Source organism: Pseudopodoces humilis, chromosome 2, assembly GCF_049639895.1.
Source record: "Pseudopodoces humilis isolate 2021_Gansu_Grassland_sample_001 chromosome 2, ASM4963989v1, whole genome shotgun sequence".
Taxonomy (NCBI): Eukaryota; Metazoa; Chordata; class Aves; order Passeriformes; family Paridae; genus Pseudopodoces; species Pseudopodoces humilis.
Genome location: NC_142201.1, coordinates 77,801,778 through 77,825,327, shown reverse-complemented (window position 1 = coordinate 77,825,327; position 23,550 = coordinate 77,801,778). Strand labels below are relative to the sequence as shown.

Sequence of the window (23,550 nt, the reverse complement as noted above, 5' to 3'; positions counted from 1 at the left end):
ATGGGGCTGTGGTGACAGTGAGTGGTTTCTTCTTCAGCCTATTGCTGCATTTCTTCCTACCTGCCTTTATCCATTTGGCACAGTATTGAGGAGGGAGAAGCCACCATCAGTCCCTGGGAGAAAGAAGTACAAATACAATGGACAATCCTGCCATCACTGGGTAGCTTGCTGGACTGAAAAAGGTTGAAGCATGAGATGGGGAAGCCCAAGCAGTGCCACTCATCCGAAAAGATACCTAACCTACCGGGCAGCACGGGGAATAGGGTGTGTTTGGGCTGCCCAGTCCAGTTTGTGCCCACATGGCTGCAAGGATCGGAATGAAGACCTGTGCAAAAACCAGAGGAGCTCCTCTGCCATGTCCCCTCTGTCAAGCCTCTGGCAGCAGGGCTGGAGTGGTCTGGGGAGACGGAGCAGTGGGTCACGCCAGCCCTAAAGAACACTCATCCCGTGGAGCTGGTGTGCCAAACCACAAAGACGTGTGATGGAGCAGGTGGGCAGCAGGGCAAGGGGCTGTGCTCAGGGATGGGGCGCTGAGTTAAGGAACGGGGAGCTGAGTTTAGGAACGAAATAATCACCCCAGTCAATCCCCGAAAGCCGGGTTCTTCTGAACCCTCCATACATGAATCGGCTCCTCCATACACAAGGAGAAGCTCTGGGAGACGAGGAGGATGCCCGGGATTAATTCATGGGCTTGGCACTCGGTGTAACCCCCACCAACTGTCTCTCAAGGGACCAGGGAGCCTGTGCCGGTACCTAGGTCGGGATTTAGATCCCAAGCATCCCCAGACATGAGCCGGGGCAGCCGTGCAGCCACACAGGCTAGCCCCAGGCGTACCCACGTGTCTTCAGTGGCTGCGGGTGGGGACGCCAGGCTCCCCCGACCGCGCCTCACCCACATCCCCGACAGGAGCGGCGGGAGGGGCGCGCAGCGGCCGCCCCGCGCCGGGAGGTGCCCGGTCCGCCCCTGGAGCCGCCCCTTCGGCTGTCCCCGCCCCGGTGTCCCCGCCCCGGTGTCCCCGCCCCGGCCCGGCCCGCGGCGGCCGGCGGAGCGCGCCCGGCGGCGGCGGGGAGCGGCGCGGATGGCAGCGGTGCTGCCGGGGACGGCGGGGCGCGGAGCCGGAGGTAATGGCGGGGAAGGGAGACGGTGTCCGTGTGTCCCCGCACGGGCGTGTGTCCGTCCGTGCATGTTTGTTCACACGTGTGCCTGTGCGTGGGGGGGTGCGGGTGACCGTGTCCACGTGTGTGCGGGGTGCCGCTGCGGGATGTCTCTGCTCATGCCCACCCGTGAGTGCTGCCGCGCTCCGCCGCTCTCCCGGGAGGACGCGGGAAGGCCTGGGCAGCCTTCCGCCGGCTCCCGCAGCCAGCGCACCCCGCTGCTCCCCCGGGCTGCCTGGAAGCCGCAGGCGGTGCGGGAGCGGGGCCGAGTCCGTGCTGGGCCGGCCCCACGCTCCGTGAGACCCCAGGGCCGCCGCTGCTCCCGCTCCTCCGCTCCCGGAGTCCTCCCCGGGAATCCTCCTCGCTCCGGGGAGCCAGAGCGGCGCGGGGCGAGCCCCGAGACTGCCCCGGTCGGAGCGGGGTGTCCGCAGGATATTCTGAAGGAGGAGCGCGCCGGGGGTCCGCCGCCCCGGCACTCCCGGGAGGAGCGAAGCGGGAGCGCGGGGAAGGTTTCCCCGTTTCCGCAGCGTCCCCGCGGGTCCCCAGCGCCGGGCTGTCACTCGGAGCACCCAGCGGGGACAGCGGCCCCGTCCCGTCCCGTCCCGTCCCGTCCCGCGGGTGCGTGGGGCGGCAGCGCCGGCCGCAGGGGACGCGCAGGAGGGGCCTCCCACGCCGGGGAAGCGCTTTCTCACGTTGTTGTTGCAGGGGGATGGTGAGAGGGAACTTTTTTATATTTAACCTTCCTATCCATGCAGGGAACAAAGATAAACTCTGTTTAAAAAAAAAAAAAAAAAAAAAGTCAGTATTGAAAGGAAAAAAAAAAAAAAAAAAAGCCCACGACATGAATTTAACCCGAATCTTCCTGCCAGGTTTTGTGATTCATAGCTTTAAGTACAGGAAGGTCGCTGCTTGGGCTTTTTCCTCTTTCGATGGAAAGAGGTGGTTTTTTTTCTCTTTCCTGGTGCTGTGCGAGCATCCCGGGAGCTGTGGGCAGCTACAGCCAGACACGGGGATCTGGTGGCTGAGGGTCTGCAAGGCCCTTCTCGTGCAGCCACTCAGGTTCAGGTTATGTCTTTTTATGTACAGAAATAAGCCTAAAAGCTTCCCGAGAGAAGGGTGGCAGTGAACATGAGTCCTATGAATTTTTCTGAGCATAGCTAGCTGGCAGAGCCATTCCTGCTAACAGGTGTGCGTGTATATAGTTATATATAGATACTAAATATATATAAAAATATATGTAAATATGGGTTTATTTATTTTTATATATTTACACATATGTTTATAGACATATGTGGCTGCATGTATTATATATAAATAAAATACAGACCATGTATATATATTTACTTTCATACATATATATGTGTATATATACATAGTCATTTCTAATGACCAGAAAGCTTTTCCAAGGGTTCTATAAATACCTTATCAAGAAATGTCTTAGTGGTGAGGGCAGGGAATATTGGGTGGGCAAGAGCTCATAGTAAAACTCTCTCTGGGGCTGTTCTGGGTGTGTGTTATAGCTCTGCATGGAGGGTCTGTGTCCTGCCTGGCCTTCCTCATCCCCAGCCACGACTGGAGCAGTGGTGTGAGAGGATGAATTTGGGGAGGCTGGTTTTACGTTGTTAAATAGGGGAGGTGTGTGCCCCACAGCATTGCTGTGGCTGGGCCTCCCAGTTTCCCCAGGCTGTGTGGGGCCAGTGGGATCCCACCAATCACCTGCACGTCCATTCTCATCTGTCCTGATGTCCCCTTTTCTCTCTGTCAGCTTTTGGCAGGGGAATCTTTGCTTTCCCTTTTCTTTTGGGAAGCACTCAGCTGCTGGAGGAGGGCAGCTTCAATCCAAAGGGGCACATGTGGCCTCTCCTAAGTGCAAATATCTGCAGGATTGGTGACAGGCGTGAGGACAGTTTCCTAGTCCTGGCCTCCCACGGCGATCTGGACCAAACCCTCTGCATATTAGTCCCTGGATGGAGGGATTGATGCAGGGATACAGCTCTGGTGCTCCTTGCAGGAGCTCCTCTGTGAGGAAACACCAGCACAGAGCCAAAGGCTTTGGTTTGCATTTCTCCAGCAAAGACACACCTAAGGGGGCTGGAAGGGATCCCAGCAGCAGCCCGGGGAGGGTCAGGCACAACCAGACTCTGTGGACACGAGTGTTTTAGGATTGTGGGGAGATGTTACTGCTGACCATTGCAGCTTTCCTTCAGGAAGCGAAAGCCTGAGTCCACAGAGCCTTTATTTCTCACTGATAGGCGTGTAACTCGCTTTAAAGGCCAGATCTGGTATAAATGATCTTTGGTGCCAAGGCAGGAGTGTGTGCCCTGTGCAGCCTTCTTGTCCTGGAAACCATTAGGAGGACGGCTGCATACTTGGATTTTCACACATAGACTATCTGCTAATGTAATAGTCCCAGTGGAAAGTTTAGTGCTCGGGAATATTTTGCGGATTTGAGAAAAATCCCAGGAGGATTTTTGGTTTCATACAGCAATTGCTTTTTGGCAGCTCTGGGATGGATGTAATCTGGTCCCCATTTGTGTCCTGAATTTTTAAATGGAACAGCCTGCCTTCCACTCAGGACAGAAGTAGAAATAGATGGCAGTAGAAAATAATAGTAACAAGAACAACATCACTTCTAAAAAAAATAAATTCTTAGGGCAGCTTTTCTGTTCAAATGTTGCATTTAGGAAATGTCTGTGTCCATTTTTGGTCCTTTTAGTGACTTTTTGAGTAGGTGAGATGCTACTGTGGGTGTAAATTTCAAGTAAATCTGTAGAAGCTGGTGAAACTGCTCCAGATTTGGATTGGTGCATGTGAGAGCAGAATTTGTCCACACAATAAGGTGTACCCCATCCTGCAGCATTTGCTGGCTTTCAGTGGCTTTGTCCAGGTCAGGTGTGTCCCACCACGGTGTGTGGCTGTGGTTTTCCTGATGCACGTCTGTCCCACATCATGAAGATGTAGCACGTTGTTTTTGTGCAAACCAGGCAATGACAGCCAGCACGTGTCAAGGCAGCACCAGCCGAGGAGAGGGGTGATCTGCAGGGGCATAGCACATCTCAAAGACATGTAGCATGGGGTTAAATAATGGAGCAGCACCTGAGATTATCTGCTCTGACCATGTTGGCTAACAAAAATATAAATGTGCTTTAGACAACAGTCACTCCAGTGGTCAAGTCTCAGGCTGGAAAATAATGACATATTTAATTTAATGAAGGAATTAATGATTAAAAATGCTTTTAGTGAAATTCCTCCCTGTGATGGCTACCTGGGATGGACAAAGGGTCCCTGCTAGTGACATGTCCCATTCCTCTGCTTGTGACCAGAGCACCATTTTGAGGCTAGTTTTGATATGATGGCTCCACACCAGTGGCTGTTGCTGTGGTTTTGCTGTGTTCTAAATGTGAGCTGAGCCATCTGGGAGCAAGAACTACAGGCAATTATCTTGTTAGCACTTCTACATAGAATACCTTTATTAAATTTCTACATTTTAAAAGTGGCTGAATATAAATTGCATGTAATAATATAATAATGGAAGGATCATAATTGTAATATATATTCTGGTGAGAAGAAGGTTTAATTTCTTTTTGCTTTAAGTTATGACACTTAAGAATTGTGCAAAGACTCTGCTTAGTATAGGGTTATTGCAAGCAGTTCTTCACACAGATCAAGTGAAGAACTGTGGATCCTTTGGATGGTTTGTTGCTTGTGTTAAGGAAAGTGAAAAAACTCTAGAAATCCATACAATGGAGTTCAATGCCCGCCTTTTCAGTTAGAGAGTACTGTACAGCCTTTGTACTATTTTTGTTCTGTCCTTATCCCAGGCTCCTTTGTACCCTGCGAGTTTGTGGGAATGACTCAGGGAGAAAGCTATTTAACCTAAAGGACACCACTGGCAAAAAAAAAAAAAATAGATGGATAAAGAGCAATGTCCGTGACTGTGAGTGGGAATATTTGTGTGTCTGAGGAAGAGAGATCCCAAAACCTCCTCCAAATGGGGTGAAAAAAATTCCTCGTCTTCAAGATGCTGTTTATTCAGTTCAAGACTGGAATTTTATAACATAGTTGCTTGAAGTAACAAGGAACTAAGACTGAATGATCCACAGACCTAGGTCCTATTTCACTTCTGGTTAATTAATGGAAGGGCTTAAATATCCAAGTGACACGGATCATGACAGTGCTTTTCTGTAACATGATCATTTTTAAAGGCAGTAAGTACAGCAAAATTTATCATGGCTTAAACTCCTGCTCTACAAGTGTCTTGTCTGTATGGTGTAGCTGATTGATGATTTTGCTTTTTTCCCCCAGTGGAAGATTTCCTTCCCTAAGAATTTATGTGATGAATTTTTATCTTGGGGGTTTTTTTACTGCTTGGAAGTCAGAATTTATAGTGTAGTGAAAATGTCTGCAGACAGTTGCTGGGCTGACAAGCGGTGTGGCTGTAGCAGAAGTATTGTCTCACTTGTGAGCTCCATGTCAGCCTTTGTATTTCATTCTTTTACTGGGAGTTTCTTCCCCTACTTTCTAGCTCTAGATAATACTTATCCTTTCATCTCAGAGCAGCAATGCTGACATGAGTCGTCATTGTGCCACTGGCACTTTGATCAAAGCAGGAGTTTCAATTATTGATTCAATTCTTCAAATAAATTTGGGCTGGCTGTATTTGTAGACTCAGTGTTATAGCCACGAAAGCAAGTGTGTAGCTTATAATACAGAGAGACCTTAAAAATGCACATATTTTTGCAAAGCCTAGCGCAGCTGCCTAAGGAATATGCATCTCTTCCTCCATCGGATTAATGCCCAGCTGACTTCGGCACCTGGAGGTGTGATGAGAGTACTCTGCCTATATCCTGCCTCTCCTCTGGGGTGAGCCTGGGTCAGGATAAAAACCAGCATGTTATTCTAGCATTATAAAACCTGTTACCATCTGAGATGAAAGAGTGGTGATGGGCACTGTTTGCCCCTACACGCCAGCACACCTGATTTCCATCAGGAAGGCGGAGAAGCGCGGGCATCCAAGGGGATCTCCCAGGGAGGCAGTCTTGGCTCCACTCTCTCCTGTATTCATCTGATCTCACGCCAGGTTCAGGAGCTGCTTTCAAAGCACATTTGCTTTGCTTCTCTCATAGGATTTTTTCTCCCCTGCCTTGTTTTTCGCTGAAGGGAAGCATATATGAAAATAAGCATGTGAGGCTGAAGTTTCATGGAGAATGTTCATCCTTGTAGGCAGTTAAATTTGGACGTGTTAGCACAATTCTTTGGGAGAGATGGGGTTTGGCTGCCTCCATTGCCTATACCCATTAGTCTTGCTCGTGCTTTCTTGGACTTTCTGGAGAGTGAAATGACAGTACCGAGGATGGGTGACTCCAGGAACTCTTCTTGAGTAAGGGAATAGCACAACGTGGATCCTGGATACCTGGATACAACGTGGATACTGGGATGAGGATTTCTTTCCCCAGAGCGGTGAGTTGTGGAGGTGTAGCTCAGTATGATAATCCTGCCAGGCACAGGGGGGGTGCAGCTTCTCTCGCTTTCATGTGGGAAATGGGTGCTGCTCGCTCACATCTGGTGTGCATTATGTGTCTTGGATTTTTGTCCTGCAAGATATTGCTCTGCTCCTGTGAAAATAATACTGGTGATGCTTGTTCAGTCCTCGCAGGGCTCAGGAGCCCTGGCAGCAGATGTGAGGTTCCCAAGCAGAATTATGGGGTGTGAGGATGAGTCAGCCACCCCAGAAGTGACCTAGAAAACTTGTGCATTGACTGGGGAGCTGCTGATGGAAAACAATCACCAGTGGCTGCCGGAGCCCCTGCACTTCATCAAAGCTGTGGCTGCAAAAGAATCCCTGTGCTGCTGGAGGTCCCGAAAGCATCCCTTGTGACATTGTTAGGAGTCCAATTTTTATGCCTAAACCAAGAAGCGAGACACAAGTTATTTTTTTCTGTGCCAAAGGAAACTTAAATCTTCCTCCCAGCTTTGGGAGAGTGGCATGGCTGTGTGGCTAGGGTGTGGCAATCCCTGCTCTCAAGACTGGGCCAATGCTTAGAGAGAAAGTAGGGTTCGTGGGCCAGGATACTCATAGAGGGGTGTCCAGCCTCAGAGGGTCACTGTCACCTACTGCAGGGGCTGATTGGTCCACCCTGGCCAATTCATGGCACAGCCTTTGTGCAGCCCCTGGGACCTTGGCGTGCTTTACTGTCCTTTTGTTATTTCCCTTAAATAATTCTCTTCCCTTTTTGACCTGAAATTTTTATGCAGCAACAGGACAGAGAAAATATTTTAAATGTGGAATAAGGTATTTGTACTCCTTTTTGGAATGGCTGTGATACAGAAGGGCAGATGTGGGCTTGGAAATGATGTAATTTTCATTCTGTCATTTTTGGACTTCCTTTACATACTGTGTCAGGGTTTATAGGAAAGTGTAAAGCCACCTTACTTACTTTTTAATTTTGGATGATTGCTTAGGATGATATTTGAAACACCTCAGTCTCTTTTGAACCACTTGGTCAGTAGGGTACAGATGGAAAGGGGAATTTTTGGAGGTCAGCTCTGTGGTTTTGTTTGGCTGGATGGGTTTTAGGTGGTAGAGGAGGAGTCATACGTGGCAGCAGCATGGGCTGTGCTGTGGGCAGCCACATTTTGTTACCTGGGTGGGCAGTGGGGTGTGATGCAGAAACTCATTACCTGGGCTCTGCCTTGTGGTGTTGCCTCTAAATAGCAGCAAGCTGTGTTTTCACAAGTGGCATCTTTTCGGTGTTTTACTGAAGATGAGAGTAGTAGTACAATTTGGCTGTAAGAAAACCATCTTCTCTGACTGTTTTTGTACATTTGTTTCTTGGATATGCTGTTACTGCTCTAAAAACATGGTTTTCCGCTCATGTCACAGCAATGAGCTTCCTATGTGGTTTGCTTTAGATCCTTTTTAAAACCAGACTGAAGCCACATCAGAAACAGGAAATATTTAAATGTTGCTCTGCTGTCTCTGGGTCCTGGCTGACTGTCTGGTGTTAATCTTAGCAGCTGATTCATTTAAATAGTTCTGAATCTTCAAATGAATTTCACTGCTGTGCAGTAAACTCCAGGATAATATGTCTGCTTCTATACAGTGGAATGTGTGCTTATCTAAAAGAAAAGGAAAACAAATGAGCTGGTGTCAGGCAGTCACTTAGATGCGGGAGGGTTGGTAGAGATGCAGAAATGAAGGCCTAGAGCAGCTACCCCGTTTAGCAAGGACTGAAGTGAAGGCCAGAAATATGGTCATGTCTTACAGAACTGGCTGTAAGAGACACTAGATACATAGCAATTGAAGGCATGATGTCTATGGACTGGGCTGCATCCTGGCATTCTGGGGCTGAGGGGGCTGGGCTGGCTTTGGGAAGGGGAGAGGGGAGGGCACAGCACAGCTGGCAGCTGCCCACAGGCACCTACAGACATGATGAGGTCGGTTCTTGGCAGTGGCTGTCACAAAACATGGGGCAGCAGCTGTGGTGTGTAGCTTGTTTGGGTAAGATAGAAAGCCATTCCCTTGGGACACGCCCCTGGCGGAGTGATAATCTTCATCCCAAATTGCCCTCAACTGGCTTCTTATTCCTGGCTGCTGGGCACCACTGCTCTGGCACCAGGAATCAGTTATGGGGATGAAAGCGGCTCTTCTGGTGAGCGTTGTAGAGGAATGAGGAGGTCTGGGAAAGGAACAAGTGCCTGACCATTGGATGGGCGCTTTGCACCATGTCAGAGTCAGATTGTAATGAAGCATTTTCCTTTAGAGAAGGGAGCTGGGATTTGGGAGGCTCCAGTGACAGCAAGGGGAGAAAGAAATAAGGCTTGTGCCTTGCTCCAAATGGCTTGTGAGGTTCCACTAAGCTTTCAAGTGGTGCCTTATTGCCCATGATCTGGATTGTGGCTGTGTGCCAAGCACTGATCTCTTGGCAGCTGTTTCCTGTGTTACACAGAAACTGGTTTCTGTGTCAGTTACAGCTGACGTTTTATTAAAACCTACTGTGAATGAACATAAAATATTGTTACATCATTTTTAACATCATAAAACGTCATGACATCATCTTATGATCATAAAACATCAACATGGGTACAGCACGGTCCAGTAGTTTCTGCCTGGATTTGGGCTACTTGATTTTGACTCTGATATAACTGGGATCAGAAACTGAGCAGTTTGGCAGATGCTGGCATTTACCAGTCCTGATTTTAGTGGAATATAGCTCTGCCACGACAACCAAGGACAAGTGGATAGGTGAGAATTTCTGCTCTTGTTAAAGAAAAAACCACAACTTTGTTCTTCATCTTGTAAAATTTGAAATCCTGACCCAAGGGTGCCTACAGACTCAAAATGCAGAAGGTGAGGATACAGTTTTACTAACAGTTTATTTCCTTTGAATTGTCTCTGATGAGTGGTGGGGCCAAACCAGTATCTGCTGGCTGCCCAGGTTGTCTGTAATGCTTGAAGCTGCTTATCTTCTTCCTTGGGTGTGCAGGTTTTCTTTGCTTCACCCCAATCTACTTTTTATTCATAAATCAAGCTTGGGTTTGAAATGCACTGCTTTCATACAGGATTCCAAATTCCAAGGCAGGACTGTTTGTGTGGAGGAGCAACTGAGGGTGTCTTTAATCCTATTCTCTACCAGAATAGGCCAATAATTGTGGAAATTAGTGTACTTGAGATTTTTTTTGGATCTGTGTCAGCATCAGCACAATTTACAGACCAGTCTCCTATGCTTGTTTTCACAAACATATATGGCTTAGTTCTACTCCAGCAAGCAATCTTTCCCTCTTGCTCTCTAAATATAGATAACTGCCACACACATTTATGCATAATATGAATGGTAAAGTGATGAATTCATTAACATTTTGCAGAAATGCCTATTTACTCTCCTCTTGGCACAGAAGAAAATAGTATCTTCGTGCCTGTAGAAATGACAGGCTGGATCCTACCCCTGCTGCCTTGCTCCATGCAGTTGCATGGGGTTAGCAGTAACCTGTGTGAAATATGCAGGGAGCAGGCAGTTAGCTGACACAAACTAAGCAGGCAGGATTAATAAATCCAGGTCATTTGTGGGTGACTGTTTTTCCTGCCGAGTGGGGTGCTGCGGATCCCTGTGTTTGTGGGCTTCCTGCCCCACAGGGATGGCTGGATGCATCACTGGTGCTACTTTGAGCACTCTGCCTCCTGCTCAAGCAAGTCCTTGGCAGTGGCTGTTGCTAGAGATTGATGACAATTCCCTTAGCCTAAAACCTGTGACAGCCAATGGGATGAGTGGAGAGTGAGCCTGCTGTGTGCCTGTTGTGCCGGGGTACTTGCAGCCAGGAGATGCTCATTTCCAAGGCTTGAACCTCAAAGAGCCTCTCTTTACAAAAATGACTAAGTTCTCAGAAAAATGAGAAAGTAAAAAGTCATATAAATGTAGATCAGACTAGGTTGGAAGGGATCTCACAGATCATCTGGTCTAGCCTTTTGAGGGAAGGAGACAATTTAGATGAGATTATCTAGGACAATGTCTCATCGCATACTGAAATCCTCCAGTGATGGGGACTCTACCACATCCCTGGGGAGGTTGTTCAGTGGGTGTTTTCATTGTAAAAAGTTTCATCCTTATGTCAAGATAAAACATCTCTTAGTGCAACTTGTGCTTGCTGCCCCTTCTCACTGTAGCTCCTTTTGAAGAGAGAGCTTCTTTCCTCTTTGTAGCCTCCCTTTAAATGCTGCAAGACTGTAATGGGAGCTCCCTCACAGCCTTTTCTTCTCCGGGGAGTAAGGACCTAACTCCTTCAGCCTTTCCTCACAGAACAGGTTCTACAGTCTACTGATGGTCTTTGCAGCTGTCCTTTGGACCCTGTACAGGCTGTATCTTTCTTGAATTGTAGGATTATGCCAATGTCGCTTGTGGCTTGAAATATAGAGTCAAGCCAATGTCATTCCTGGCTTAACACTGCTGTGATGCATTTTGTATCAGCTTGTTAAAACAAGCACTCCTGAGAACAGATTTAGGATGAGCCTTGTTGTTTGCCAAGTTGCAAGCAGAAAAGGCCTTAATGCTTCTGCTCAGCAGAGACTAAAACATCCTTGTGTTATCAACAATGTTTCCAGCACAAATCCAAAACATAGCTACTGAGAAGAAAATTAACTCTGTCCTGGCCAAAACCAGCACAGTCCAGCCATCAGTTTCTGTGGGATGCTGGGGCTGGGGCATGCAGATCCCATGCAGTTGGTCTGCCAGACAAATTCCCATGGCCTTGCAGCTACATCCGCTTCTTACCATATTAAGAACATCTGGACAAAGTGACTTATAAACTCTCTCCCTTGATAGCAGTGGTTGTATTTTATGTCTCAGCAATTTTCTGTATTGCTAAACTATTACTCATGAGCAGATTTTGTGGTAAGGCCTTTCCCAGACTATAGCCCTGTTTAATGTGTGGCTGTGTCCTCACTTTTCCTTCTTTTTACCCACACCCTAGTTCAGTATTACGCTGGCTCTGTTGGTTTCATGTCCTGGGGCTATGCCTTGATTAGCGAGCTTGTGACTTGTCACTGTTAGCTCTTACAAACCTTTCTTTGTACGTGGAGCGAGGACCTTGTAGGCCAGGCTGGGTCAGTGCATGAAACAGCACTGGTGACTCCATGTTTTGCCTCTAGTTCCTCAGAGCTAATGCGTTATTTGGGAAGTGCAGCCTGAAGAGGTGGTTTGCTCACCGGCCTCAGAAGGGCTTCTCAGCACCTAGCCATGCTCAAGAAATTTTTTTGGACTACTATTGTAAGTCATGGCTTCGTATTTTGTCATTCATGCGGTTTCTTTACTGGCATTCCATTCTTCTTTCTTACAGGCTCCACAGCTGTTTGTTACAAGCCTACCAGCCCAGTCCAGGTACTGGAAGAGGCTGGCTTCCTTTACCAGGATCACCAGTTGTTTGCTGGCAGGCATGAAGTGTCCCCGCTAACAGCTGAAGTGATCAGTGCCAAAGAAAAAGCTGGTGAGTGCATGGTCACGCTTCTGTATGAACCCACTGCATTTACTTCCAGGTTTTTCACAAAGTATAAATTGAGCAGTTTAAACCATTTACAAGTATTATTTAGTGAGTTGAAGGCCAGCTTCTCATTCTTTGTAGAGTCAAAGTTACCTTTGGCTTGTGTATTGTGACCCACTGCCACTTGTCACCTCTATTTGTGGAGGGTGCATCATTTCCACTTGTCCTTCAGGACATGGTTGCTTTTTGCTGCACAGCTGGACCAATTTCCATGGCTCTTTTGCTGATGGAGCAAGACCATGGGCACTGTGAAAAGTTCACTGTGGTCAATCCTTCTGGACTTCAGTAACAGGCAATGTAAAGTACGCCTCCAAGATACAAGGATGATAACATGACTAGCACAGAAGTGGAAATCCTGATGTTTTATAAAGAACTGCTTTGACTGTGTGATGATGGCTTTATCCCTCAGGCTTTTCTCCAGTGTTGTCTAACAACCTAGACTGTAAACTTTCTGGTGTGTTAGGGAGACGTTATTGCTTGTCTGCAAAAATGTCCAATGTGATGAGGCTTCTGTGTGCTGTGGTGACATGAACAAAGCAGCAAGAGTTTGCTGTAACTGCAGGGACGTATAAAGCAGCTGGATACTTGGCTTGAGCAGCAGGAGATGCACTGTGTGTCTGTGCGTCTTCCTGTCTCAAACACAATCCCAAGGAGCTGACAGACCCTCAGATAGCTGGTGGCCAAGCCACAACCCCAGCAGGTGAGGCTGGCAGGCAGATAACATTTTTTCAGGGAAAGCAGGAGAGCTGTATCTCCTAGGGCAGGTGTGGAGTGAAACAGCCTGGGAATCTTCTCTCCCTCTTGAGCTCCACAATCATCTTTAAGGCTTTGCCACAGAAATGTTAAGGGAAATGACCTCTTATCATTGTTAAGAGTCAAAGGCTTTTCCTTCCCTCTGGCATCTAGGTTGTATATAAGTTATCCCACAGCATGTGCAGTAACTGATGAAACCTCAGGGAAATGACCAGACCTCAAGAGAAAGTTTGCTTTTAAACTGCTTTCAAATGCCAAGAAACAAATGTAAGTCCTGACAAACTCCTCTGAGAATTGGAAACAGCAGGAGAGAGAAAGTTGCCAAGAGTGACCTCAAGAAACCAAACTGCAGAAAACACCTCCTTCTTGACTAGGGACATTGGAAGACTCTTCTCACTCTTGTCTGCACTGGAGTCTTTCAGGAACATTCCTCTGAGCTCAGACAGTGTTCAGATAGACATTTTATAGCACTTTTGGGATGGAAGGAGAGCTTCAGGAGGGAGGGATTCCAAAGGTCTCAGCCATGGTTAAATCATGGAATACGCTGAGTTGAAAGGCACCCATTGGGATCATCAAGTCCAGCTCCTGGCCCTACACCGGACACCCCAAGAATCACACCATGTGCCTGAGAGCTTTGTCCAAATGCTTCTAGATTCTTAGCTCCAGGCAAGCTCCACTGCATATATAGTGCAAAGATGTTGCCATTTACTCTGAATGACTTCCAGTAGCCTGTGTTAGAGTTGTGTAGCTAATCTGTCTGTGCTTTTTTTTTAAAATGCTGTCATTACATCTATGACCATAATGCCTTCCTTGTGTTGACCCAGCAAAATTACAACGGTTATTATTGACTCTCTCAGAGATAGTGTTTTCAGCCAGAAGGGAAATAGCAATTTTAGAGGAAGATGCCAGAGCACAGGTTATTCTTAGACCTTTAGGACCATTTAATTTTCAGTTCCATTTCAGTTTTTCTGTGACAAGTTTTACATTTTATCTTGTCATGGCACGCAGTACATTTATACCTTTGGCCATCAAAAATACAGCAGCTGGTATTGCCATGCAGGCTGCCTCCTTGTAGGTTGTGCAAGCCATCTCCAGGGAGAGGTCAAACACTGGAACAGGCTTCCTAGAGAGGAGGTCAATGCCCCAAATGTTTAAAGAGGCATTTGGACAAGGCCTTTAATAAAATGCTTTAACTTTTTGTGAGCTTTGAATTGGTCAGGCAGTGGGATAAGGTAACCATTGTAGGCTCCTTTCCTTTCCTGTCCTGTCCTATCCATGTTAGAAAATACCGAATTTCCCTGTGACATGGAATGTCCCTTGTTGACTTAGAGGGAGGTTCAGAGCTGTGGGTACGGAGCACTTGGAATATTATGGAGGGGGAGGCCAGGAATGGGACTGGAATGTGTTCCTAGGGGTCACTGCCAAACAGAATTAGAGTTTAGGGGTGGAGGATGAGCAGGGAGCAGTGCTGTGACTCCTTTGTTGGCTTCCAGCCATGTCCCTTGTGCTGCCAGGAAAATCCTGGCAGGACACTGCCCATGGGGTGCATCCTGGGCACGGGGTCACCGTTGTGGGATGTAGGAAGGGAAGAAACAGCAGGGGGGTTTAGACCTGCTGGACAGCAGAGCTAATGGCCACCTCTCTTTCCCTGCCCAGCCGAGGAGACCCTCTGCACCCTGCGCCCGCCCAGCTTCCGCCGTGTGCCAGAGGCGGAGATGCGAGGGGCGGAGGAGGTGGCAGCCGGCACCGTCCTGCAGCGCCTGATCCAGGAGCGGCTGAGGTATGGCAACCCCAGCGAGAACATGAACCTGCTGGCCATACAGCACCAGGCGACGGGCAGCGTCGGCCCCTCCAACAGCACCGCCAGCACTCTCTCTTCCGCAGAAAACCTTGCTCCCGAAGACCTGCCAATGGTCCAGCCGTCAGGGCGGCAGGAACCACAGGGGCAGGAGCACCAGGGGGACGGTGCTGCCATGGAGAAGCAGCCTCGGGCCCCGCAGCCCCCGCACAGCTCCGAGGAGCTCCCCACCTATGAGGAGGCCAAGGCTCAGTCTCAGTTTTTCCGTGGCCAGCCCGCACCACCAGCCACGGCCGCCACACCGGGTTTTTATGGCTCCTCCAGCCAGAAGGCCAGGACGGAGGGGAGGCCAACAGTGAACCGGGCCAACAGCGGGCAGGCGCATAAGGATGAGGCGCTGAAGGAGCTGAAGCAGGGTCACGTCCGCTCGCTGAGCGAGAGGATCATGCAGCTCTCGCTGGAGAGGAACGGGGCCAAGCAGCACCCCCCAGCCCCAGGAGGTGGGAAGGGTTTCAAGGCAGCCCCACAACCCAGCAAGGCCACGGACCCACGGGGCCCGCCTCCCGAGTACCCCTACAAAGGCAAGGCAGCAGCCCCAGGCAGCAAGGCACAGGAGCACGGGCTCTTCTACGGTGAGCAATCATCACAAGATGTCCTCAAGGCCGCCTACGCCGCGCCCCAGCCCGCCCGGGCAGAGTTGGCCCTCGTCCGCTACCAGCCGCCCCCGGAGTACGGGGTCAGCAGGTAATGTCCATTGGGGGTGGGTCTGCAGGGCCGCCTGGTCCTGCCCATGCTGGAGGAGCCAGTGTCTGGGGCTTGGGCCTCGTGCAGACACGGCCAGAGTGAGCTGTAGCTCCAGGCACATGGTGGGGACATCGCACCCTGCAGTGGGGACATAATATCCTGTGGCCGGGATGGCAGGCCTGGCTGGTGGAGGCACCTGCATCTCCCAGAGGACTCTATAAAGCTTATATTCCACTTACGTGCCACTTAAATCTTGTCAGAGAGCTCACGTGGGGCTTTCACGGTACTGGGCCCCCCATGCCAGCTCTCCCCATGAGCACAGGTTTATTGCAAGTGCATTAAAAGTAATCCACTGTTTGCTAGCTGTGCGCTCATCCCTGCGAGTGGCGCGGGTCCTGCCTTCAGAGAGGTGGTGGTGTGTTAAGGGCTCCTTTTCCTTGCTGTACCCAAATGCAAGTGTTTCTCTGTCTCGTCATCCCTGTCTCTTTGGCCTCTCAGACAGTTATTTTGTTGGGTTTGGAAGTCTGAAGTTGTTTGGTGTGAATGTGAGCAGTTTCCATGTTGCAAGCTGCCTCATTGGGTCTTTATTGATGCCAGAATCACCAAAGGTTTTGTTGGCATCACCTTAAGTTACACACAGTTATTTTACCACAGTACAGACACAAAGAAAAGGTGGTGCAACTGACCTGGCTCTTTCTGCCCAAAATGCATAAGGCATGAAATGCAGGAGGGAATGCTCTGTTTTTCCATGTTTGCAGAAAGGATGGGTTTTATGTCGAGACAGGTAGAAAACCAAAATGTAGTTTTGGTGAGAGGGGCACGGTGGCTGTGACAAGAGGCAGGCCTGTGCTGGGTCTTTCTACAGCTACATGTATGGCCATTGTGAAGAGTTGATGCTGTTTTTTCAGAGCAAGATGGTATTTTTAAGACCTCAGCAAAACTGCCTGTTTATGCAAAGATCTATATGGATGTGAGGGCAACTGGGGCCATGCTTTCCTGCAGTTGTTTGTGATGCTAACAAACATCTCCAGCACCAAGTGGATTCATCCCCACAGAAAAGGAGCTAGTTTGGGTATTTTTATCACATTTAGGAAATGGTGGTTCAATAGCCACAGAGTGTTCTGAGTCTGTGCAAGTGAGTGGAGCTGGGTGCTGCATGCACCATTTCAGTTAACTGGGAGCCTCAGTGGGGTCAAGTGGGAAACCCTTTGGGGCCACTCCCAGAGCTTTTTTCCCAGTTGCCTGATCAGCAAGTTTAATGCTGAGAAACCCCCTTGAGTAAGTGCAGATTTCCGTGCCAGTCCTCAGCAAATGCTGGATCACCCCAGCAGCTGTGGGGCGAAATCCACTGGCTCATGATGGTGGTCACTGCTTGTTCCTGGCAAGGCAGCATCGTTTACCCAAAAATCACACTGCAGGGGGGATGTCTGCTACCCCTTTGTGCTGTTTTCTTTGCATGATGCTGGAGAAATCTCCCTCCTGTCAGGTACAGGGGCACCAAGGGGAGGGATATGCGGTGCAGCGGAGGACTGGCAGCGTGACACAGCAGAGCTGCCAAGGTTTGCACACTTACTAAAAAAAATCTTCAGTGTTACCTTTCTTGCAACTCAGCAAGGGCCTTAATACTTCTCAGTCTCTGTATAACCCTGCTGGCTATGCCAGCAAGCTTGTAGAGATGTAGGTTAGGGGGTTGGCATGGCTGGGGGTTGTTTCATCAAAGCTAGGTTTGCTCTAAGGTGTGTGGTGTCTCTTAAGCTTTATTCAAGGCACTTCTGGATCCTGATGTACATGTGGTTATTTTTCAGGTCCTTCTTGGCTCCCTTTGAATGGTGGCTGGATTTTGGGGATTTCCTTTCAGTGAATGGGGGAACATTTGGCTGTGTTCAGATGTCAGACAGTGAGCCTCTGGGTCTCAGCAAAGTGATGGTCTTCATCCTCATCTCAGGCTTCTCTATATTTTTTAACACAGGGATGTCAACCTTTCACTTTGCTTCGGCACACTAAAATATTCACTATCTGGGCTTTTTCTCAATTATTATGAACTGCTGTCACTAAAAACCAGGAAATAAACTCAGTTTATTCTGTGTTTATCCCAGTTTATAACTGGTCTCATGGTTTGTAGGATCCCTGTATGGTCCTGTTACCCAGGAAGATTTGGTTGACAAAAGCATTTAGGAGGTGGCTGTAGTCCCTGTGTGCTTATTCATCACTTGTCATTTCTCTATCTGCAGCAGCTGTGCTCCAGTGCATCCTTGCATGCCCCTTGGGCTGCATGACAGGGTGGGCTTGCCCACGTCTGGGATGGTTAAAATGCAAGTTCATAAAGTGGTCTCTGCGCCAAATATTTAAATCTTTGGAGAGGATAGAGGCAGGTTACCTGTTCAGAGATGTCAGCCCTGTTTTTACTAGAGGATTTGTCTGGGCACCAGTCACTGTCTGAGCCCTGCTGGAGGTGTGGGGTGCGGGGTGTGCTGTGTTACACTCCTGGGTTTCTCCCAAGCACAAACCTTCCTGTGACTGCACTTGCTTACTGCTTCTCCCCTTACCTGGGCTCTGGGGAGGCTCACTGCCAGGCATCTGGCTGGGATGGAGGACCTTGACAGAAGAGGTTGAGACTGGGTACTGCCTGGTTTCATAAGGTTAACAGTAGGGGTAGGGTTTGGAGAGGCTGGTTTTTCTGTTAGAGGAACAAGTGAGGTGAGGAATTTCAGCTTTCATCTCATCAGTGTCTGGGAAAGAAGCTGATGGAAACAGAACTTTGCTCATGGTCAACTGGGAATCTCATACACCCCAGCATCTCCTTCCCTCTGTCTTGGTCATATCAGTTCCCCAGCCCATCCATCCTGGCATCCTCTGGACAGGGACTGTGCAAAAGGCTTGTGTGTTCCAGAAAAGAGGAGAAAGAGAGTGCATCGATCTAGAAAAAGCACTCACAGATACCAGGGATGAAAAATACCTAAAGGGTCACTGAGCCCCCACTTCCCCCACAGTCGTTCTTTGACAAGGGAAATGTGGCTGGAAATGGACCAATGCTGGCAGGGAGCTGATGAAGGATAATGGAATAACTAGCTGCTGCTTAACTTCCTTATTTGGTTTGACTTTTTCTTTTGCATATGACTGGTTTTAAAGGGAACATCGCCTTTATAATCATCAGGGTGAAATATTGAAATTCATTGTAAATTTCAAGATAATTTGTGTTGTACTGAAGAATTCCTAGAATTATATGATGTAGGGGTAGTCTCAGCATTTATATAAATTAGATTTAGTGACTTCTGTTTCATAGACATCGCAATTGCAGAGCAGAGTTTGAACATTGAAGCTTAAAGGACAAAACAACCAGAAGGCAAATAAAAATGAACTAGTATTTTTTCCTTTTAAAATATCAGTATTTTTAAGCCAGTTGCTTGATACTTGGGGCCCTGACTCACAACTTCTGAATGCTTTAAGTTGGCCAAGTATAATAATCTTTAGAAAATATTTCCTTTCCTAGATGTGCAGCTATTCCTGAATGGTGTCTTTGCTAGCTTTCCTTAGGTGCAGGTTCAGAAAGTCACAGCTTGTTAGGTAAAAGGGCTTGGAACTTTTCTAATTCAGATTTTTGCACAATGCTGTGAATTAATTCCAGTTTGTGAAATGTTCAGTCCTGGTGAGTGTAACAATCTCCATCTGGAGAATCCATCACAGCCTTTACAGCCTTGTTCCACTAGCTAATTGCCATCTCTGGCATAAATCTCCATTTTAGTTTCAGCCTGTATTTTCTTGTTACCAGGGATTTTGCAAAATCTTCGTCAGATACAGTGGGGAGACCTGTGCTATCAGTCCTTTAATGCATTTAACAGATGGAGCCCAGAGCCCTGTAGTTATTTCACTCTCGTCAAAATCCCTTTTTTTCGCTGTGGAAAGCCAACCTGAATGCTGGTTCAGTACCATCTGGACCAGAGGCTTAATCAGGTGAAGTAACACCTCCAATTTGACTCGGTGTTCCTTGTTTACATAGCTCATTAACACTTGCAGTTGGCACCCTGGGATCTCCCCATACAGCTCCTTATCCAGTCAGGCATGTGAGGGTTGTCACAGCCCAGGATAGTATTTTTCACCCTTTTTCTTTAGCTCGCTGTGTTTATTCCTAGCTGGATGAATTTGGACCTGCTCAAGTCGATACTGTTTCTTCATGTTCTGCTTAAGCAGTGATCCAGATCAATCGGTGCAATGAATCCCCTTCACTGATCCCAGTGGCTCTTGTCAGATCCTGGTATCTTTTATTCAGAATGATTTCTTTCTCTGTACTATTAATAAAAAGTGTGTATAATGCAAATGAAGCCTTGAACTGGAAACTCTGCTTCTTACTGAGGGGAATTAATTTTTGGTACATGCAGAAGACAATCATGCAGGCACCTTTTCATTCTGATTTAATCCATGCGTTTTGAAAGTTAGCATGCAGAATCAATGAAAAGAATAAATCTGGGCTGTTTTTTAAATACATCCCATTTTTTATGTGCCTCATAAAATTCCAGCCTGCCAGGATGTAGAAGTCTATAATTAACTGCTGAAATAGTGTGCTGCTTCTCCAGTTGTTTGTATATTTATCCCCCCCACATATTACTGCTGTTTTCAGACAACCTATTGATATTTACTGATTCAGCCATGTCTGTGGCTGCTGACAGGACACAAGGAGCTTGTTTTCTTCCCTGACACAGCCCAGGCAGGCGAGTTTGCTGGCACTGTGGACAAGCTGAAGGATGTTACACCCAAAGTGACTTGTCCTGGCTTTTCTCTGCAAGGATAGCCCAAGCATGAGCGTGGGCTGGAGGCTGCACTTCCATGTGAATGCTGGCAGCCCTGCAGAGGAGCTTTGCTTTGTATCCTCTCCTTCTGGTCTAATGTGCCTTACATTAAAATAAATGAAAGAGAAATGAAGCTGTTTCCACAGCTTGGGTGGAAATCCCTGTCATTTCTCCTTACCCTTCTCTATTATTATCCCAGCTGGTTCCTCTAGAATTGCAGAGATTGAGGATGGCACCTTTTCCTTATGCTGAGAATCTGTTCTGAGTGTGGATCTCTGTGAGGAAATACAATGTCCTGTTCTTCTCTTAACTACCAAGGATATATTTGATACAGCATATGTCTTTCTAGATTATAATTTTGCCCTGCAAAATCTTTACATAATCGTGCCAAAGAAGCTGGGCCAAGTCTTTCAAGAACTAACAAATGTCACCAACAAAATAGTGAATTCAAGAGATCTGAGCTCAAGTATGCAGAATGTTTTTTGAAACAAACACTTGTGTTTACAAGGTGCTGCAGCTATTGCTGATTCTATAAGACAGAGAATACCATGAGGGCTGTGTCTGGGCTTTGGCAAATGTTCTCCCATTTCTTTCTGTATCACCATTTAGTGATGGATCTATAATTGTGTTTCCTTGCACCATAACCATCAGATTGGTGTTGCTGACTTTGCCAGGATCCTGTTTTTTTTCCTGCGTGGTCATAATACTGTTTCTTCCATGTTATTTGCAGACAGACAGAAGAGTGTTTGAAGTCTGCTTCATGACTGCAGAAATCATAATGAAATCAGGTAGACACCTGGGCTGAGGTTAGTATCCAGACTAGTTCCCAGTCAATAGGCAGGAATAAGCACATTTTACGCACTTTTTTGGTCTCATTGTAAGGTAAAAGCCGAAGGCAACTTCAAAGAACTGCACCGCAGAAACACCTCATTCTTATTGCTGCCTCAGCCAGACCATCCACAGAAGATGCGTGAAGTTGTGAATTAAAGTTCCTTGGGAGGGTCTTTGGAAGATGAAATAGGCCAGTCTGCCCTAGAGACAAAGGAAGGCAGAGTATTCAGAGAAAGATGAGCTAAATAGATTAGAGGAGGTAATTTTAATTATGAATTAATGCTATGGTGTGTTGGAAACAAAGTCCTTCCTCCACTGGCCCCTTTCCATCCCTGGACAGAGGAGACCTTCACTGTATCTGTAGCAAGGCTGAGGTGGAATTTCCTTTTCATAACATTTACAGGCATTTTCATTTTATTACTAATACTGTGCTGCTTTATCCAACAACAGCTCTATTGTATTTATGATTTTCTGGTCATCAACAGCAAGTGGACTTTATCATTACTTTTTCTTTCCATGTTTCTTATTCATACATAAAGTTACAAATTCTCCCCAAATTCCTCTGTCTTGGTAATTCTTGCTCCCAGGTGGTCCAGTATAAGAGGAGTACTGAAACCATGCCTAAATTTGGGGGCTTAGGCAACCCCAACATCTGGAGGGATTTCTTATGAAAGTGAGGTCCATTGTCAGGTATTTTGCTGAAGACATCCTGTTGTGAGCTATAGGTAGTAAGCTATTATGTATGTATCACAAGCTGTATCTGTGAAAAGAAAGAGTAATTGGTGACCCCAGCACAGTAGCCCTTGAAAGCCTCACTGCCTGCTGGTGTTGTTTATTCAAAAAGCTGTTTTCTTTAATTTTTTTCTCTTTTTCCTTCTTTACAATACATTGCAGAAGCTTATGGGGGTCCTCCTTCTACAATAATATCAACAACAAAAAAATGTTTTTAATAGAAATATAGCTGAAATGTTGCAGAGATAGTCAAAACTCATAATGTTCCACTGTCACATGCTTTTAAGAAGGATGATTTTCAACTAAAACGTGTTTGGCTGAAAGATTTTAACCTGCCCTAATGCAGAGTAAGATCAACATTTAAAATACAGTAGAAGCATTGTGAGAATGTCATTCTTTACTAAGCCCAAAGGACCTCTGGATAATCCTGGTTGCTGTGTTTCTTTGGAGCTTTACAGGAGAATTTGGATAGGAACTAAGCTGATGTTATAACATTCCTATTTTTGCAAATGCTGATTTGTTAATGTGAATTGCTGTGTTTATTTTATTGCATATGTACTCAGAGATTTTGCAGTTGGCTAAGTCAGAACTAAATTAGGACAGATTAAACAAGTAAAAAGAAAGGTAGAAACATTAATTTTATTTAACAGCTGTGCATCAAGAGGGATAAAATCTGTTGTACCTGTTCAGTTTTGAAGCTGGAAAGTGCTGGAGAATCTCTCTTGTGGCCATGGCTGCTGAGACTCTGGTGGCTGGCAGCTGCTATGGGGTGTAAATCTTGAGTAGCTCAAAAAGTAAATTGCAGTTCAAGAAAATAGAGATCTATGTGGTCTTTTCTTCCTCTGTAGTGTAAAGCTAGATTGACTAAAGGGACAAGAAAAGATTAAATTGATGAAAGTCTAAGATTTCCCAAAAGTACAGTGTCAAAAGTTCATGCAAGGGTCTAAAGGGTGTATCTATGGGCAAAGATTGTTCTGCTTCATAATGAAAAATTGCTGTATCTCCACTGGTTTAGATTCAGAGATCAATTTTATTCTGTTGCTCTACACTATTCCTATAAAGAAGTGAGAAAATCTGTACTGCAGCAAATCTTCCAAATTTTCTACTTTCTACTAAGTAGGGGTAGTAACTGTGTCCAGACATTTGGGCTTTCACTTGCATAAAGCCAGTGGTGCCTTTTCTTTTGGTAAAGAGGAACAAGCTCACACTTAACTGAATTAATTGCTGTGGTAATGAAGCACAGACTGTCAGCAGAATGGAGGAGACGTGTGTTTGCTTCTCTGAGTCCACATTCGCTTGTGGAGCATCTTTTGCGCTGTGAGTGATATCCCTCACTCATGGTATTATTTTTTGGTCAGAATTTTGAGCAAATATCCAAGTCCCATGATGGGCATCAGGTCCCTTGCCAGGTTTGCACACTGGAGCACCGGAAAGAAAGAGGGACTGTGGGGATGGTGTGAGAACTATGCCCTTGATCAGAGGACTGGAGCACCTCTTCTATGAAAACATACTGAGAGTTGGAGTTGTTCAGGCCAGAGAGGAGAAGGCTCCAGAGAGATCTTACTGCAGCCCTCTAATTCTTAAAGGGGGCTTATAAGGAAGCTGGAGCAGGACATTCTACCTGGCCTGTAGAGATGGGACAAAAGGAAATAGTTTTGAACTGGAAGAGGGTAGATTTAGATAAGATATAAGGAAGAAATTTTTTTATGCTGAGGGAGGTGA

General features: G+C 47.0%; 1 protein-coding gene across 1 annotated transcript in view; it reads left to right on the top strand.

The window, feature by feature from the left end:
• The first annotated feature begins 1,045 nt into the window (after positions 1–1,045).
• Positions 1,046–23,550, top strand: part of AMOTL1 (angiomotin like 1) — a 54,070-nt gene continuing 31,565 nt past the window's right edge. Inside the window, exons 1-3 of the mRNA XM_005516199.3 lie at positions 1,046–1,122; positions 11,986–12,132; positions 14,596–15,481. Coding sequence (XP_005516256.2) covers positions 1,080–1,122; positions 11,986–12,132; positions 14,596–15,481 — 1,076 coding nt within the window. The 5' untranslated portion in view covers positions 1,046–1,079. The remainder of the gene's footprint in view (positions 1,123–11,985; positions 12,133–14,595; positions 15,482–23,550) is intronic.